This window comes from Jatropha curcas, chromosome 6 (assembly GCF_041381405.1).
Source record: "Jatropha curcas cultivar XTBG-Jc1 chromosome 6, XTBG_Jcur_1.0, whole genome shotgun sequence".
Taxonomy (NCBI): domain Eukaryota; kingdom Viridiplantae; phylum Streptophyta; class Magnoliopsida; order Malpighiales; family Euphorbiaceae; genus Jatropha; species Jatropha curcas.
The window spans coordinates 2,669,866-2,686,026 of NC_143156.1; the positions used below are offsets into that span (position 1 = coordinate 2,669,866).

Here is a 16,161-nt window from a genome sequence, read left to right on the forward strand (position 1 = left end):
TGGAATATAAAGCGTGACTAACCCCTGTTTAATATGTTAAACGCAGGGAATTTATTATTGTATGGTGAAATTGCAAAGCAAACTTATTCGACCTTCTAAAAATCTGGTTCTCCACAATTATTTTCCGGTACTCAGGCATCAAGTCAATAGTAATAGATCAGATATGAATTGGAAGAAAGGTGAAGAGAATAAATGGGGCCACATGGCATCAATCGACATAATGAATTAAGCATCAGAATTTGTTAAGAAGTTGCTTTGCGTGTACGTAGTTCCCTCTGATCGCGTTAATTGGCACAAAAATGAAAATCTCTCAAGCAAAGCATCCACCAAATTAGTCGCAAACTAGCAACTTGCAAGCTCAATATTCTTGCAATAAACATGGAGGGATATGCTTCATTCAAAAATTGAGGCACTGTATATTGCCAGGCATCTATCAAGAATGAAAAGCTTGTACGTATATTTTTCTTGCAATATAAATAAAATAGGAAGGGAAACATTTTGTTAACTCACCAATTCGTGATAAATGGAATAAAGATGCACTATATATTACCAATGTGCTCAAAATTACATTGGCCAACTCTTTCCGTATGAATTGGGGAGTGTATACAAGGCAACAGCTAATGCTAGACTCATGGTGAAGCCAAAAAGAAACGCGGAAGGGGAAAATCTCACCTTCCCTTCCCTGACTGTATCCCGAAAAGAAACTGATGGGGGTACTTTCATAAACTACAGGTTGACGTCAGGTAGTGCGTCCCCAAAATATCAAGTCTGTAGAAAGCTGATGGGTGTTCAAATTTGCGATGGTCTTAATGACTCCTGACGCCTAAGAGGGATGCCTTCGGCACCATAGCCATCCTCTTCTGAGTGCTTAGGAAGTCTTACAGGCAGAGACATTGACCCTAAAAAATCATGGCAACCAAGAACATTGTCAACATGTTGCATATGCAAAACCTTGAAGACTAAGAATAATAATAATAATAATAATAATAACAATAATGATGATAACAATGGTAAATGATTTCAAGAGCATACCATCAGCCATATCCTTTGTTTTATGAAGAAGAAAGGTTCCTGATAGGATAGTCACAAACCCACACATTTCTGTAACAATCTGAGTTGGACTCTGCCTATCCCAATCCTATGAAACAATTGAACTTCAATGTTGGTTATTGATGATCACTGACAAAATGAGAATTAAAATGCATAAAAAAAACTTTATAAGCCAAAAACAAATACAAACCAAACTGAACATACATGGGTCCAATACTGTGCTAAAGTACAAGATACATATCTTGTAAAATTCTGAGATTCAGAAGGCTAAAAGCTACGTGAATCTTTGCCACATTCTATTCTGAAGAGCTTATTACTTACAGATGAAATAAGAGCCAGTAATAGCATGGTTATTTGAAATTGGAATGGAGCAGACTCTGAAACAGGGTTGATGATAGAAATGCAAAAGCATCAGACCTAATTCTAAGAATACCAAATATAATATATCAAAAAACTAAGCTTTTCAATCTTTAGTTTTGCAGATTTTTATTTTATGGTTTAAGCCTTTTTTGGATTCTTTTAAAGAATGTGCTCCATCAGAAAGTTCTAACATCTCTAATCATTCAGGTAAAGGGAATGAAAAACTCGGAGCAAAATAAAAAAAAGGTGAATTAAGCAACATTATGTTTTGATTGGAAGTTAGCAGAAAATCTACCTTGAACATTATTACACTAGCCACAATGGTCAGTGATGTGAACATAACATAGTAAATCGGAGATACAACAGCAGTGTTGAATGTATCCAGTGCCTGAAAAGGCAAAACCCAAAAATTAAAAATTAGAGAAAGTAACAATCAAAGGTTGTTTTTGCAGATGCTAAAATAAGCAGTAAATAGTCGAAAAAATCTTAGGTCTAAGGCCCACATAAATGCAAATCAACTTCTAATTTTAGGTCTAAGCTTCAACGACTGAAAAGATATGGTTAAACAGCACTCTCACCACGAGTCAAAAATTTATTCAAGTCATCTGATGGCTCATTTATAAACACCAGGAAGACCCATTAGACATTAATAACTATAACACAGTGAACAGAATTTTTCAATTCAAAAGCTTCCCAGTTTTAACTCTCTTTCATACAATTCTAGTAACTCTAATATTTACTAGTTCACAAAATGAACAGACTGATCCACAAGAACCCTTCACTTTTTAGGAGAAATGTCAAATAGCAATGCTAAAGAGCCGAAGAAGTATTGAGAAAAATAAAAGTGCTCCGCCCAATGTTTGATTTGACATTTGACTCACATCATACTCCTGACTATACCAAAAAATAACTGACCCTCTACTCCAATTAACTAGCAGATTAGAAATACTCAATCCTCAGCACAGAAATCATACAGTTGAAAGATATGACTTCTTCACTAAGAGAAGGTAAGTCAGATTCAGCCAATAGGAGTGGCAACATTGCCTCTGATGGCCGACTGCTTAGACAGTCAATACAAAGTGGTTTGATATTCATCATCATGTTGCTCTCTTTGAAAATTGTAACAATCATTTAATGCAAATATTAGGCCTAGACAAAAACCAAAAAACACTTGGTTCTCTTCATCTTAGACTCCTAACTGGTATTATTTCATCCTTTTTCATAGTTGCTTCCTATTAAAGCAAAGCAATTATATCCTATGATATAATATTCTTTTCAGTTTCGGAAAAAAAAAAAAATCATCTTTTCTAATACAACCTCCTTGCACATTTAATGGGCTCATTACTTTCCCGGACGATTTTGGTGCAGCACAACATCAATGTGATACCCACAACAAGTTCATCGATAAAGACAGAACACAAATTTGCATGTCATGATGGCATAATCATGTTTCCCCTTGTTCTATAATATCCAATTAATCACACTATAATTGCTTTTTTAAAAAAATAGAAAGCATAATAGATAGCAACAAAAGGGTGCCCTACTGCAAGGAACTTGATGTATGAAGCCCTTTCCAAGTTTTGAGTCAGTGACAATCATGACAAATATTATCTCAAAGGTATTAACAACATCCACCATTTTCAAACAGGCACTAGGTACTCAAAGTTTAAATTTGTAAATAAAATAAAATTGGCAAGCGCAATGAGATATTCAAGTAGATAAACTGGCTATGAAAACCTACAAACTAATAAAATAATAGATAAAAAATAACTGTTACCTTGTTCAAATAATTCATTTGGGTAAGTACACAAGTAATTACAACTAAAGTGAAGGCCCATGTTTGGGGATATATTAGCTGATTCATTCCTGACAAAGTCAACTTCAATGCAATTCCAAGAGCTTTAACACTCATTACCTGCCAAAAAGAAATTTTGAACATATGAATTACAGCAAAGAAATAACATGGAAAAAGAAACAGAAGAAATTACCAACAATCATAATAACGATACATACCGACAAAGAACCAACAAGAGAACAAACTCCAATGTAAACCATTATATGTGTCTGACCATAGTCAGGGATATAGTGGAATATCAGTACAAATACAGCTGTTATGACCAAAGCTGCATAGAACAGAAAAGCTGCAAGGGGAAAAGGGAATCAAATGTTCCATTCTTAAATCCATTCTTTATTATAGTCCATTCAGAATGCAAACAAGATGTCGACCATTACCAGGCTCTGTAGCAAGATCCCAAACTTCTTTCACTGATTCAATTTCACGTTCTTGAGGAGCATGCAGGACAATAGTTGTAGAACCCACAACACAAAGAACACAACCAAGAATTCCAAAGATATGTAGCTTCTCCTTCAAAATAATATGTGCTAGAACCGCACTGCAAGGAAACAAGATCAGAACTCAATAACAGAATAATAAACTTAAATATGGGATGGTTTTGCAAGGATCTGTCATGCCTGATAATAATACTGAGAGCGCCAAGGGGAGTGACCAAAATAGCAGGTGCAAAGGCGTAAGCAGCAAAATTAGCAATTTCTCCAACAATCACTGTTGAAATTACAGCCAAGTATCAGTATGGGCTTCTTATTAACAAAAGCTTGAAATATAAGCAAACGAAGTGTTGACTGGACAACATACATAGATCAGAGCACGACATATACATCATAAGACTTGTGTGTTAGTGATCACAAATTATATACAAAGATGGCTTTAGAAAACTGTATTAAAATTGTCAGAACCAATTAAAGACTTGAAAGATGAAGAACTTGACTGATCTTTATGATCTGTGCCATGGGAAACTTAAATAAATTGACATAGCAAGAGAAGAAAAACCACCCAAATTTTGTACGATAAAAGAACTCACTTGTTATCATGCCAACCCACCAAAGTGGTTCGTACAAGTAAGAATAGCCTCCACTACCTGTAAATTGTAATGAACCAACTAATCAGTGAAATTCATAGAAAATCATAGTAGCATAATGGCTTATCAGAAGAGCAAAACAGAAACAAGCCCTATATAGTGGCATAAAAATCCCTATAGCTTTTGCAGATGTTAGGAATAAATTAAAAATGAAATGATTGCTCAACTTTTCTGAGAAAGAGAGAGACTGCAAAAAAATTTGAATACATGCTCCGCAAAAAGTTGCACACTGGAACTTTATATATCTTATCGCAAAGGAATTTTTATCCACAGCAAATGTGTTGTGAATTTGAAAAATTAGATTCACCCAAATTATCAAGAAACTAAACCGATTATCAACATTCTAGCAGGTAGAATGCCATAATAAAACACTATTCTCTAAAATGCTTATTTTGCTAGTCCAAGAAATGGATCTTCCCAAAACCAAACTTCACAAAATTGCCCTATACATGGAGCCACATGAAGTCCAGATTACCACTTTGCCATTACATTGCTGTACAAAAATGAGCACAAGCCTAAACAAACTAACAGAAGAACGTCGTCTGTTCACCACAAGGAGCCATGGAGCTCAACTTTACTATTCCATTAAATGAGAAGATTAAACTCCAAAATTGAGACTTTGTAGAAATCTATATACAAAATCCCAAACTAGAATGCAGTGGCCCAAATCTACTCAAAGTGAAACTAATATTCACGCGCTTTCTAAAACCCTTAGTTAACTAAATAATGAACAGCCCAATCTAATATGATCTACAAGAATCTAATGATTGGCATCAATTAACTGCCCTCTTGCCTGATCGAATCTCATTGAGAATTAGTAGACAAAATTATCTAACAAGCTTTCTAAATAAAGACTCCATGTGAAGAAGATCGATCTTCAAATTTGATGTGGCATCACATATAACAGCAACATAGATCCAAAATGAATCAAATCAATGCATAGCGCACAGCATTTCCACACAACATAAGCAGCTGAATACACAAACTTTTTTGTAATTCACAAATGAATCCACAATGATATAACAATTACATACCTGCCCTGATACCAGAAGCACCAGCTTTTTTCAAGCCCTTCTTCTTAACAATGAAGCTAGCACCAATAAAGATGCTTGAAGATAGCGCCAAAACCAAACCTTTGATATTATCAGAGGACATGCCTTTGTAGGAGTCCGTCAAGCTCTGAGTGGTCGTTGCCCCTGCCGTCTCCATGGCTGTACCTAACTAAAAGAAACCAACAAATTCTCCACTGATCACCCTTTATCACGAAACCACCATTTCTCTACGAATTCCTACGTAGCACCAACTTCAATAGACTCAACTTAACCAAAATGTCAAAGACAGAAAATTCCAAGGCGATTTGTATTTTGTAGCTGGCTTTGTACAGATTTTGCAGGCACACCCACCTCGGTTAGAACTAACTTCCAGACTAAGCTCAAAGCTTTTTCAGGTGGGTTAGTCCAAATCGGTGTTCTATGGTAAAATTGACTCCGTTTGGACTCGGGATTGAACTGCAAGAAACAAAGATTGGATCTAAAAGAGAATAAGAGAGTATCAGAATGGAAGAAATTGAAGAATTGTGTCGGCGCTTAAAGAAAGGAAAGAAGAAAGAAAGACAAAGAAAGAGAGAGCACAAGAGAGACAGAAAGAGAGGTGAATACAGCTGTGATATTGCTTAGATTGGAAGAGGAGAGAGAGAGAGAGAGAGAGAGAGAGAGAGAGGAAACGGTTCTTAATTTGTTTTACCAAAAGGAGGACTCTTCTCCGACTCAAGGTTGATGAGTGAAACACTCTTATCTCTTTAATTTTTATTCTCTTTCCTTTTTTTTTTTTAGTTTTCTTATGATTTGCTGTTTCTATTTTATGATGAAAGCTGTTTTTATAGTTGCTCATTGTCCACTTCATTTATTTTTGTTCTTTCTATTTCATCATATTTTATCATAAAACATTTTTGAAATGCCAATTTTAATAAAAATATGCAATTTTTTTAGTATATATCTATATTCAAATTCATGATTTTTTCTCAAGTTAATATAATATTAAATTTATATAAGATTAAAGTGAAACTATGAATCGTCTAAATCAAACTACCGTTGAGTTCGAGCTATTCTCATAAAATATATATTCAAACTTGAAAAAACAAATTCAAACTCAATTAATTTATTTCGCTTAAAAAAATTGTGAAGTGGTAGGCTTGAATATGAAATCAAACTTAATAAGCATGTTTGAAGTAAGTTGATTAAATTTATTAAACAATGAAATAATTTTTCCAAATGCAAAATCTCAAATAATCCATAAGTATCTTTGACTCATTTAATACTTTCATTTTTTTATAAATTTAAATAATAAAAAAAAGAAAGGGAAAAAAATATACTTTTATTGCCCAAGAATTTAGACTACTCTATTTGTTTTTCATATCATTCTTGCTTATTATAGTTAATTAGGAAGTTAATTTAAATTGATTTGTTAAATTGATGCCTTAAAGAAAAATGTTTAAAGTGGAATGTTAATAATAAAACCATTATCATATCACATTCTATAAAAAAGAAAAGACAACATAAAAACATTTTGTTTGTTTTTTCTATTTATATAAGATAAAGAATAATATATAAAAAAAATGTCTTGTAAATTATACATGTAATCACCTAGAGAGAGAAAAATCTAACCCAAAATTTACATGTTTACCACAAATTATTTACTAATATTACTATTATTATTTTTCTTGGTAATATCAAATCTTTAGTAATTTGATTGATCATATTTTTTAACTTCTAATTCAAAATTTTTAATGTCAACCCTTGTGCTTTTAGGAAGGCTCAATAAAATTAGCAATAATGCGCACTGAGACATAACCTAGTGGTAAATACATTATGATCTTAAAATAGATTCATGTTTAAATCATTATTGGTTACTAAAAAAAAAAAAATAGTAAAAATGTAAATTGAGGATCTTGAGTGGGCTCAATGATAAGATTTGGTTCTTGAAATTGTATGTTCATTATGCAATGGAAGGTAGGCGAAAAGAGGGGATAAAATTTGGTGGGTGCATTCACCAGCTGTTTCTATTGATAATGTTTAGAAGGTTTATCTATTCATTTTAAATGTTGAAGTGGGAGACTAAAATATAAACCTCTTTTCTACTTAAAAATACATTATGGTTAACAAGTTAAATAAAAAAATTAAGAAAATGAATATGTAAAATGACTTAATTACTCGAAATTAAATTAAGGATTTTTAAATAACATGAGATCGTATTTTCTTTTATTTCTTTATTTATTAGGAGACCAAATGGATTATGGATCATAATAATATTTTAGCGTTTTAAAAAAAATAATAAAAATAAAAGTGATGTGTGGTGCACAATGTCAGTAATGCACATATAGGTACACACATGTAATGCTAAAAACAATTATCCAATTATGATCTAAAGTCAAAGAGGAAAGAAATTATTCTTTTAGTCTGTTTTTGTTTTTAGAAAAAAAAATACATTTTAAATATTTTCAATATTTGGCATGCATGAATAATAAAGGTACTTTCTTTCTAATAAAAGGAAAACAAGGGTGAAGAAAAGATAAGGCTTTCTGGTCGTGTGAGAAAGGAAATTTCACATGAGAAAATCAGAATCGTTAACTTAAATTTTGGGCCATTCCTTCTGTGGTGTTGATTTCATTAAGTGATGATTTTCATGGGCCCTAAACTTTTCTTTTTTTTTTTTTTTTTTTTTTTTTTTTTTTTGTTGTTAACAACAATGTCATGTCTGTCTGTCTGTTTTTTTGGTTTGTCTGTTTAATCTAACTCCATTTTGTTGGTTTTAACTAGGATGATCACCTTCTCGTTTTTAACTTTTATAATAATGCTTAACGGGTAACAGCTTTTCACAGAGAAAAATAAACATGATACTGAAGTTGACCTTTCATTTTCACTTATTTGACGACAAGATTTTTGATAATAATTCATGTAAATCTGTAAGTCGAAGCAGACAATTACAATTTACAGCCATCTTGCAGCATAGAAAGTAAATATCGGTGAACCCGAGAATTCAATTTTGGGAAACATAGGGTTGAAAAAACTACTATCACTACAAAATCTTGAAATCAGAAACTTATGGTAATGGTTCACTTTTCTATCCAAACCATATTTTCATATTTTGGAATGGGAAGGACCACATAAAACCATAAAGAAACGCAATGCAATTGCGGTTCGATTTGATATGGTTTAAACATATTATTGAATGTCCTTCACCACACTATACCATTGCCTATCAACACACAATAGTCAACTGCCAAGTTTCATTTGACACCGACACAAATCAGAGTTGTAAAATGAACTTGGAAACGTATCATGCTAACATATTCTGAATGTTAAAGTAAAATAATATGAGGTGGTGTACAGAATCTTAAACTTGAATGAAAATCCATTTAAGGAGTTCAAGTTGCTTGACATAAAATACAGAAAAATTACAAAATTTTTTTGTAAACTGTCCAGTTTGTTGCACGTTTTAAACACTCGGAATATGGCCAAGAGCAGATAATTTACCGATCAGACATCCTGAATATTTCAAGAAGCTGCACAACGGTAACGAGAAGTAATAATAACATTGGATGCAATGAGCTACAGCCCAAGTTTTGAAAGAAGCTGGCGCCATCTTGGAGTCTCTTCTTCGAAAATATAGGTTAAAGGAGAAATTAGAACTCCACTACCTCCAATCTGCAAAAGAACATTAGAGTATAAGCAATAATAAATAGTTGAACTGAATAGCAATTAGTAGGAGTATCTGTAAACTTGAACTAAATTCGTTCTACAAGTCAAATTTTGAATTGGGTACAAAATCTTGAGCAGAGATGGGAAAACATGAACATCATTCCAGTGTAAACAGTTGGGTGAAATATATGCCATTCAGAAATAAAGGTCACAAAAAATGAAAGAGAAAAAGAGAGGCCACCAACAACAAAGTACATGAATTACCCTATGCTAGTTTCTGGCTTGTTTATGTGATTCGGTCAGAAGTCAGAACTAGATACCATGTAACACATCCAAAGGGTAATTTTGCCCATAAGTATATCTGTCATTTTGATCTCTAAGCCACTTTGGGTGCTCCATATAAAGATCTTCCCCAACTTCCAAACCAAAAGGTGAAGCAAAAGAGTAAAGGAGAAGAAAGGAAAAAGAGAAGGAAATATTGAGCCTTCTACATTTAGACTTAAAGGTTCTACTGGCAAACCCAAAGTTAGAAATACCATTTTTTAATATTACAAATTATATGACAATTAGGTAACTCACCGCTCTTAGTTGCTGTACAGACTTGTATAATGCCTTTTTTGGGACACAAATGACTATAGCATAGTAATCTGGTGAAACCTTTCCATCACGTTTGCAGAAAACAGGACTTACAGTAGGCCCCTGTGTGACAACAAAAGAAAAGGTACTTGAAATTAAAATCACCCAAGGCATTGTCTAAGTGGAAAGCATCTCAAATCTTGGCATCATGAGCCACAGTCCTAAGCAAGTCTTTTGAGGAAAACCAAAAGGATTTATTCCAAAAAATCTGCAGGACTAAGGTAACAGCAGATACATTATTAACTCCACTCCCTTCCTCTTCCATACAAAAGAAAAACTATGTGCTTGAAATGAAAAGGAGAATAAATTCCAAAGAAAATGGGTGTATGCTGACCCACAAGAAAATTGGTCCCAGTCACAGTATTCCAGATAGAAGTGAGATAGCTTCTATCTTGTCCTCACCTGCAACCCAGATAAAGATGGCTGGCTCAGTACACGTTCAGCCACTTCCTCTGCACTACTTCCTCTCATGTTTGCGGTTACCTGCCATGAAAGTGTTACCGCCATTATTCTAGAAAGCAAAGAGAACAAAGTGGACGGGGGCACAGAATTAAATATGTGACATACACACCGTGAACTGACCAACTGCTCTCAAATGTGCCTCTAACCTTTCAAGAATCTCATGAATTGTGTCCAAGGCACCCTTCCGCTGCATTAAGGATTTCCTGCTTGCAACAAGAACAGCCTGAAGAATAGGTTAGCTTTAATATAAGATGACAATTACATGCTAATAAAGTATATATTTTATATATATTCATAACTTACCTGGCTCTCTAATACAACTCCACCTTCAATTTCTTTCAGATTGTTTTCTTTCAATGTTGTTCCACTACTCACAAGATCCAAAATAGCATCTGCTATTCCCATCTTAAAAGCAAAGACAATTATTTGTATCAATACACATGGCCACAGCATAAGCACCATTTTTCAAGATATGAAACTCTCAAGCCAAGAAACAAGCAAGTACTGTAAGGGAAATAGGACTTTTGTTTATGCTTGTGATCTATTTTTTTGGATCAAGCTGAATATGTCATCATCAAATTCCATTGCCTAAACCACTGGGCTACAGAAACTTTAACCCAGAGAAAGTGAAAATGAGAAAACTCCAAATTGGAGCATGCTGTGCACACCTGAAACATTAGTAAATCAATGTCCACAGCTTGTCAAGATAGTCGCTTCCTAAGAATTAACTCATCTATCGGTAAGTGAACAGCAAGTAAAAAGAAAGAATTTAACTGCACTGCCTGATGCACAATTTACAAGATAAAAAAGCACCAGGAAAAAGGAAAACATATGAGCATTTTCATATTATCTACGCAAAATCTAAAAATTTGAAGTTAATCAAATTACTTCCAGCCACCTTCCTAGTGAGGCAATGCATCAAATGCTGACTCATGATTAAGAATTAGTGACAGGCTGACAGCATCCTAAATCAGTTACATTAATTTATATTAGATCAAACATTATTCACTCTGCAAAATGATAGAGGATTTTGTCTCACCGCAGGAGCAGCTTCCAATGCTCCATCTGCAGTTGAAAATGTCACATGCTCCAATCCATTTTCTTTCATAAATTTAGGACCCAGCTGGGCATAAGATAGGGAAGAAAAAAATATTAGTAAGACCATATTGTACAAAACTAAAACAACAAAATGTTCTTGAAAAACTAACTATGCACTAAAAATAAACTTGATACATAACATACATAAGTGAAGCCAGTAGCAACTCTGAGGGGTTTCTCAGCTGTCCATTGAGGCATTTTTGCCAGCTCTCCAATTGAATTTATATTTTCGAAAATCCCATATTTAGGAATCTGAAACCAAAAGAATTTTTATATTGACAGAATTACTAAAATCAGTGTGCTAAAGTTGTAATTGACTACATCTGAACCAAGAGAAAAGGCAAAAAACATACTGCAAGGGATAAACGGCAATCCCCATACTCAAGAGCATCATGAACAATGATAAGATCTTCATTCCCCTGCAAAAATATTTTTGTCCAAATATCAATATTCTAAGTTAGTGCACTCCTCCATATTCATATCAAGAGACAGATACAAAGCTGGGAAAAATGAGAAAAAATAAATTTGAAAATGATAGAATGAGAATATCAGCATGCTACAGGCTTTACAATTTTTATTTCTCATATTAAACATGAGCAACACAAATTGGCATCAATTGCACCAAAAGGAAAAACTAAAATTGACAAAATGCATGAAATTTTTGGTAGATGCTTAGCATTTAAAATTTGATTAATACTTGATTCCATACCAACTATACCCAGGATGTCCAGTTTTGCACAGTTTATGAGCCCACTGCAGTATCTTAAAAATATGCATATATATTTTGGAGGTGAAAATGCTCAGATGTCTTTCTAACAGGGTCATTAGCAGCATCAGCTACTACATTCAAGAATCCTTCATGTGGTTGGTGATTTGTATAGGAAGCAATCGCTAAAAGCACAAACCATGACAAATTGCCTCATGGATCATTAGACAAGCTCGGAATCAATCAAAAGCATACAACCATGTAGATTAATCGCTATGATATGGAACATTTAAAATATATCATTCCTGTGCCGGTCTAAATAATTAGCAAAAACAGAGATCAAATAGAAATGATTCTGGTTCCAAGAACCAGTTACTCTGGCTATGCCTGTGGATGTATCAGTAGCTTCAATAAACCTTCAAAGGAACCAACTCAAATAAGGATACTGCTTACCCGTCCATATTCATTGACTGTATCAAAACCAACAATTCCAAGGTCCAAATCTCCTGATAACAATTTTCGCACAATGTCTTTAGGTCGCTGGAACCAGACTTCCACGTTGGAAAGCTGCAGAAGAACAATACATATGAAACATTTATCCATATTCATCTACCGAAAAAATTGAAAAAAATAAAAACAAAAACTAAGCAAATGTAAACACACAAATTTGCATTGCCATAAATAAACAGTGTTATAACCATATCTGACAAATCAAATGTACAACTTAAGAAGACCACATCTAACAAGCTCAAAAAGGAGGAAATTGAGTTAAAAATTTTAGACTACAAGCTTAAGATTGTGCAGAGCAAACAAGTATCAAGGCATGGATCAATTAATTGGGAACAGCTAAACATAGACAGTCAATAAAACAAGTTCTAAGTCCAAAGTCCAGATTAAACATTGCTCATACATTTGTCATATTATAGTCAACACTAAACGCAAAGACGAGAACTGCAAGTTTAACCAAAATTATGGCAGTGGTTGCACATGGAGTAACAACGGACAACCAAGCTATATTGCAATTTTAACACCTTACCACTTATGGACTAGCCAACAAATAAACATTAGTCTTACTAGTTATTTGATAGCATACAACACATATTAGAAATGGGATGTCCAGAAAGTACCACAAAATGCTACTTTAAAGTACGTTTTTCCTTTGCACAGTGCTCACATGACATGGCACTAGAAGGACATGACTGTTAGATATTAGAAAATAAGTGGAAAATCCAGACACGTACACAACCAAAATAAAACAAAAGGAAGATGGATTTGACAATTGCATGTGACAGCAGCACAGAAGTCCATCCCTCATAGGAGAAGATGCTGCAAATAAATGAAGATCATTTGCAGATCCTTATGTCACAGATACATGCAAAAGTCGCACAATTGCAGCAGGAGCTATACTACTACTCACAATAATCAAGAACTGACTAAAAGTTGTTTTTCTAACGAATACCTAACATGCCATTCACACTCAGCACTAAGCTTAGTCTGAACTACACCAACATTCACAAGTTTTGGGAAAACACTGGTTGTAGTAGCTTTCCATTCACTCATCATTTGCACCTATTTATGCATTCCCAACAAAGTGTGAAAAAAAAGGGTTCAAAAATATCGAAGCACTGGCCCTTCTCAATTACTCACATCAAAATCAAAAACTACCCTAATGTGCATGCTTCAAAGAGAAAGATAGAAGAGAAACCTGAGGAATTTGTGCAACATATTGTCGAGGATTGACCTGCTTGACGGACAGTTGACAGTCCTTTACAAAAAGTACAGAATGAATCAGTTGGAATTCAAAAATCGAAGGTGGAACTCAAAATAGAACTTCTTTAACATCTTAAATTAGAATATATATATATATATATATATATATACATACATATATATATATATATATATATATATAATGTCCGATATTGTTTTCACTAGGCAACAGAAAATAAAAAGATTAGACATCGTCTTACTCATCTATGCTAGAAATATTAGTTAAGAGTCCTGGTACAATAAAAGTGTAAGATTGAAGTTCTAAAATCCACTTTTATTTACTCTTCATCATATTCTCAGCAACCAAACACATCGTTAATTAAGTTACCATATTCTTAAAAGCTAAATTTTAACTAATTTAACTAAATCAATTTAGTAAGAAAATTCCGAATTTGACGAGTCCTATCTTTTCCAACAGCTTGTTGAATGTTTCATTAATTCACCTGTAGCTATACTAATCCAAAGCAGAGTCTATTATAATCAAATCAAATTGAATTCTGCGATTGCATTCACTGCTAGACAACTCAAAAACAAAATATGCCTCTCTCCTCCCGATACCCATAATTTTCTTAGGAATCAAACAGAAACCTTCACGCATTACCTTGAGAAGATCAATAGTATCGGAAGCCATGCGACCTTTACTAGGCAAACCAAGACGAATCTCATTCCTCTCAGAGGCTCTAGTATTGACTCCGCCATTAACAACTGAGACCTGAGACTGGGATATGCAACAGAAAACAGGTCTAAGAGAAGAAGGACCAGAAGGTTTTAGAGAAATGATGCGAAAAGACGCATGGGACGGGAAGAGAGAGGTGGAGGAAGAGAAGGCGGCGGGGCATTGTTGGAAATTTGGATGGAGAAGAGACATAGACATGGTTTTCTTAGCAAAAACAAAGCTCTACTGAGAGTAGAAATGGAGAAATTATAGAGAGAAGGAGAGAGAGAAACGCCGCCGTTGATGTGAAGCGGCCAAGTGAGAAAAAAAAGGAAGATTTTGAAGGGGAAGAAATTGCATTCACTATAGTCAGTTTGCGGTTTAGATTCTGTTTTCAGAACGATAGTTGATGTTTGGTAAATACGGCCGTGTGTATGATAACAAGTTGATACGCATATGCGTCAAGATCTACTGCCTTGGACCCCATCGTGTTCATTATAACAACTTAATACGCATATGCGTCAAGATCTTCTGCCTTGGACCCCCTCGCGTTCATTCAGTAACTAGCCAGCGGTGGGCATCACCACTTTTCCAGAACTGCGTATTTTAATTTCAAAAACGTTAATTCTGATTATAAAAAAATAAAATCAAAATTGAAACGCTTTTATATGATTTTAAAAATAATCTTAAAACTGTCGATTTCAATTTTAAATTAAAATTAAATAATATATTTTAATATTTTAAAAAATATTTTTAAGATTTATAGCTTGAATAAATAATAATAATAAATATTACTAATGAACAAAATTAAATCAAATTAATAAAAATTCTTAAAAATTACTTCAAAAAATTATAATAAAAAATAAGCTAGGAGTTTCTTTAAAATTATATTTTTCACGGTTTCAAATTGGAACCGTTGGTTTTGATTTAAAAAAATGAAAAACCGAAACTGAATTTTAAGTTTATGGTTTCAATTTGAAACAGAATTGTGATCATCCCTATGCAACGGTATAGGCCACAAGCCAATTCTTCATAAAAATTGGTCCAAAAAACCTAATGGTCCATCTGATTGTAAGCTAACGGTGGTTGTTGATAGGTAGTATTTGGTGGTTGCTGACGATTACTATAAAAATATAAAATGATCATAAATGTAAATGAGTTGAGCTGGTTTGCAAACTATTCAAGGTCAATTTGAAAAAGTTCAAAAAACTTCAATGATTGGCTTGAAAGCTTGTTGAGTCTTATTGAACTTTTATGTATAAAATTTATTTTATATTTACTCAAGTCTCGAGCGAACTTAATCTGAAAAATTTTTCAAACTTAAGTTTCAAGTCAAGCTCAAGTTTAAAATTTCAGACTCATGAGTTTTGATCCAAGCTTAATTTCATCGAACTAAGCTTCGAATCTAGTAGATTTGAGCTCAGTTCAGATAATTTCAAAAAAAAAAAGAAACTTGCGATTGTTTTGGCATCCCCAAGGTCTTTTTCCTTTGGTATATCCTTAAAAATGACTATTAAATACACAATAATTTATATATATTATAAAGTATAATGTAAATATTTTCAAAAGTTTTTGAAGTGAATATATTATTTTTATTTTTATGGAGAGTGTCTCTAACTATAAGTAAAAAATCGGCCAATTTAATTAAAACCATTTCATATTGAATAAAATCAAGTGTACGCGCCATAAAAATTTAAAAACAAAACGAATCAAATTAACATGATTACGTTCTATCTAGTTAATTGGCTCGAAATGATCTAAACATTGAAATATTAATGTTCTGTTTGTTTC

At 33.4% G+C, this 16,161-nt stretch overlaps 2 protein-coding genes across 4 annotated transcripts; both read right to left on the reverse strand.

The window, feature by feature from the left end:
- Nucleotides 1-513: 513 nt before the first annotated feature.
- LOC105629638 (putative magnesium transporter NIPA4) lies at nt 514-6,127 on the reverse strand. Of its 3 annotated transcripts, XM_012211253.4 has the most exons (9): nt 5,381-6,123; nt 4,290-4,346; nt 3,883-3,973; nt 3,643-3,803; nt 3,424-3,551; nt 3,188-3,325; nt 1,706-1,798; nt 1,033-1,138; nt 514-899 (listed from the first exon to the last, which is right to left on the reverse strand). In XM_012211253.4, the coding sequence occupies exons 1-9, from the start codon at nt 5,553-5,555 to the stop codon at nt 790-792; spliced, it is 1,059 nt and encodes a 352-aa protein (XP_012066643.1). In that variant the 5' UTR covers nt 5,556-6,123; the 3' UTR covers nt 514-789. The 3 variants fall into 3 exon arrangements, with proteins under 3 accessions (XP_012066643.1, XP_037493772.1, XP_089578895.1); XM_037637844.2 differs by lacking the exon at nt 1,706-1,798 and having other exon boundaries at nt 5,381-6,125; XM_089722769.1 differs by lacking the exons at nt 514-899; nt 1,033-1,138 and adding an exon at nt 1,198-1,427 and having other exon boundaries at nt 5,381-6,127.
- Nucleotides 6,128-8,738: 2,611 nt separating this feature from the next.
- On the reverse strand, nt 8,739-14,728 carry LOC105629639 (ATP phosphoribosyltransferase 2, chloroplastic). The gene is made up of 11 exons (XM_012211254.4): nt 14,317-14,728; nt 13,651-13,710; nt 12,399-12,512; nt 11,593-11,658; nt 11,384-11,491; nt 11,181-11,264; nt 10,445-10,546; nt 10,251-10,364; nt 10,082-10,162; nt 9,623-9,742; nt 8,739-9,049 (listed from the first exon to the last, which is right to left on the reverse strand). The coding sequence occupies exons 1-11, from the start codon at nt 14,587-14,589 to the stop codon at nt 8,954-8,956; spliced, it is 1,218 nt and encodes a 405-aa protein (XP_012066644.1). The 5' UTR covers nt 14,590-14,728; the 3' UTR covers nt 8,739-8,953.
- Nucleotides 14,729-16,161: the final 1,433 nt, after the last annotated feature.

Excerpts from the sequence above, each read along its gene's own strand:
- LOC105629638 (XM_012211253.4), bottom strand. The coding sequence starts at position 5,555 with ATGGAGACGGCAGGGGCAACGACCACTCAGAGCTTGACGGACTCCTAC. Across the intron at positions 3,974-4,289 it reads GTGGGTTGGCATGATAACAA|TGATTGTTGGAGAAATTGCT; the intron begins GTGAGTTCTTTT and ends TAATTTCAACAG. Across the intron at positions 1,139-1,705 it reads CTAGTGTAATAATGTTCAAG|GATTGGGATAGGCAGAGTCC; the intron begins GTAGATTTTCTG and ends ATTGTTTCATAG.
- LOC105629639 (XM_012211254.4), bottom strand. The coding sequence starts at position 14,589 with ATGTCTATGTCTCTTCTCCATCCAAATTTCCAACAATGCCCCGCCGCC. Across the intron at positions 11,659-12,398 it reads CAGTCAATGAATATGGACGG|GGGAATGAAGATCTTATCAT; the intron begins GTAAGCAGTATC and ends ATATTTTTGCAG. Across the intron at positions 10,163-10,250 it reads GAGCAGTTGGTCAGTTCACG|GTAACCGCAAACATGAGAGG; the intron begins GTGTGTATGTCA and ends CTTTCATGGCAG.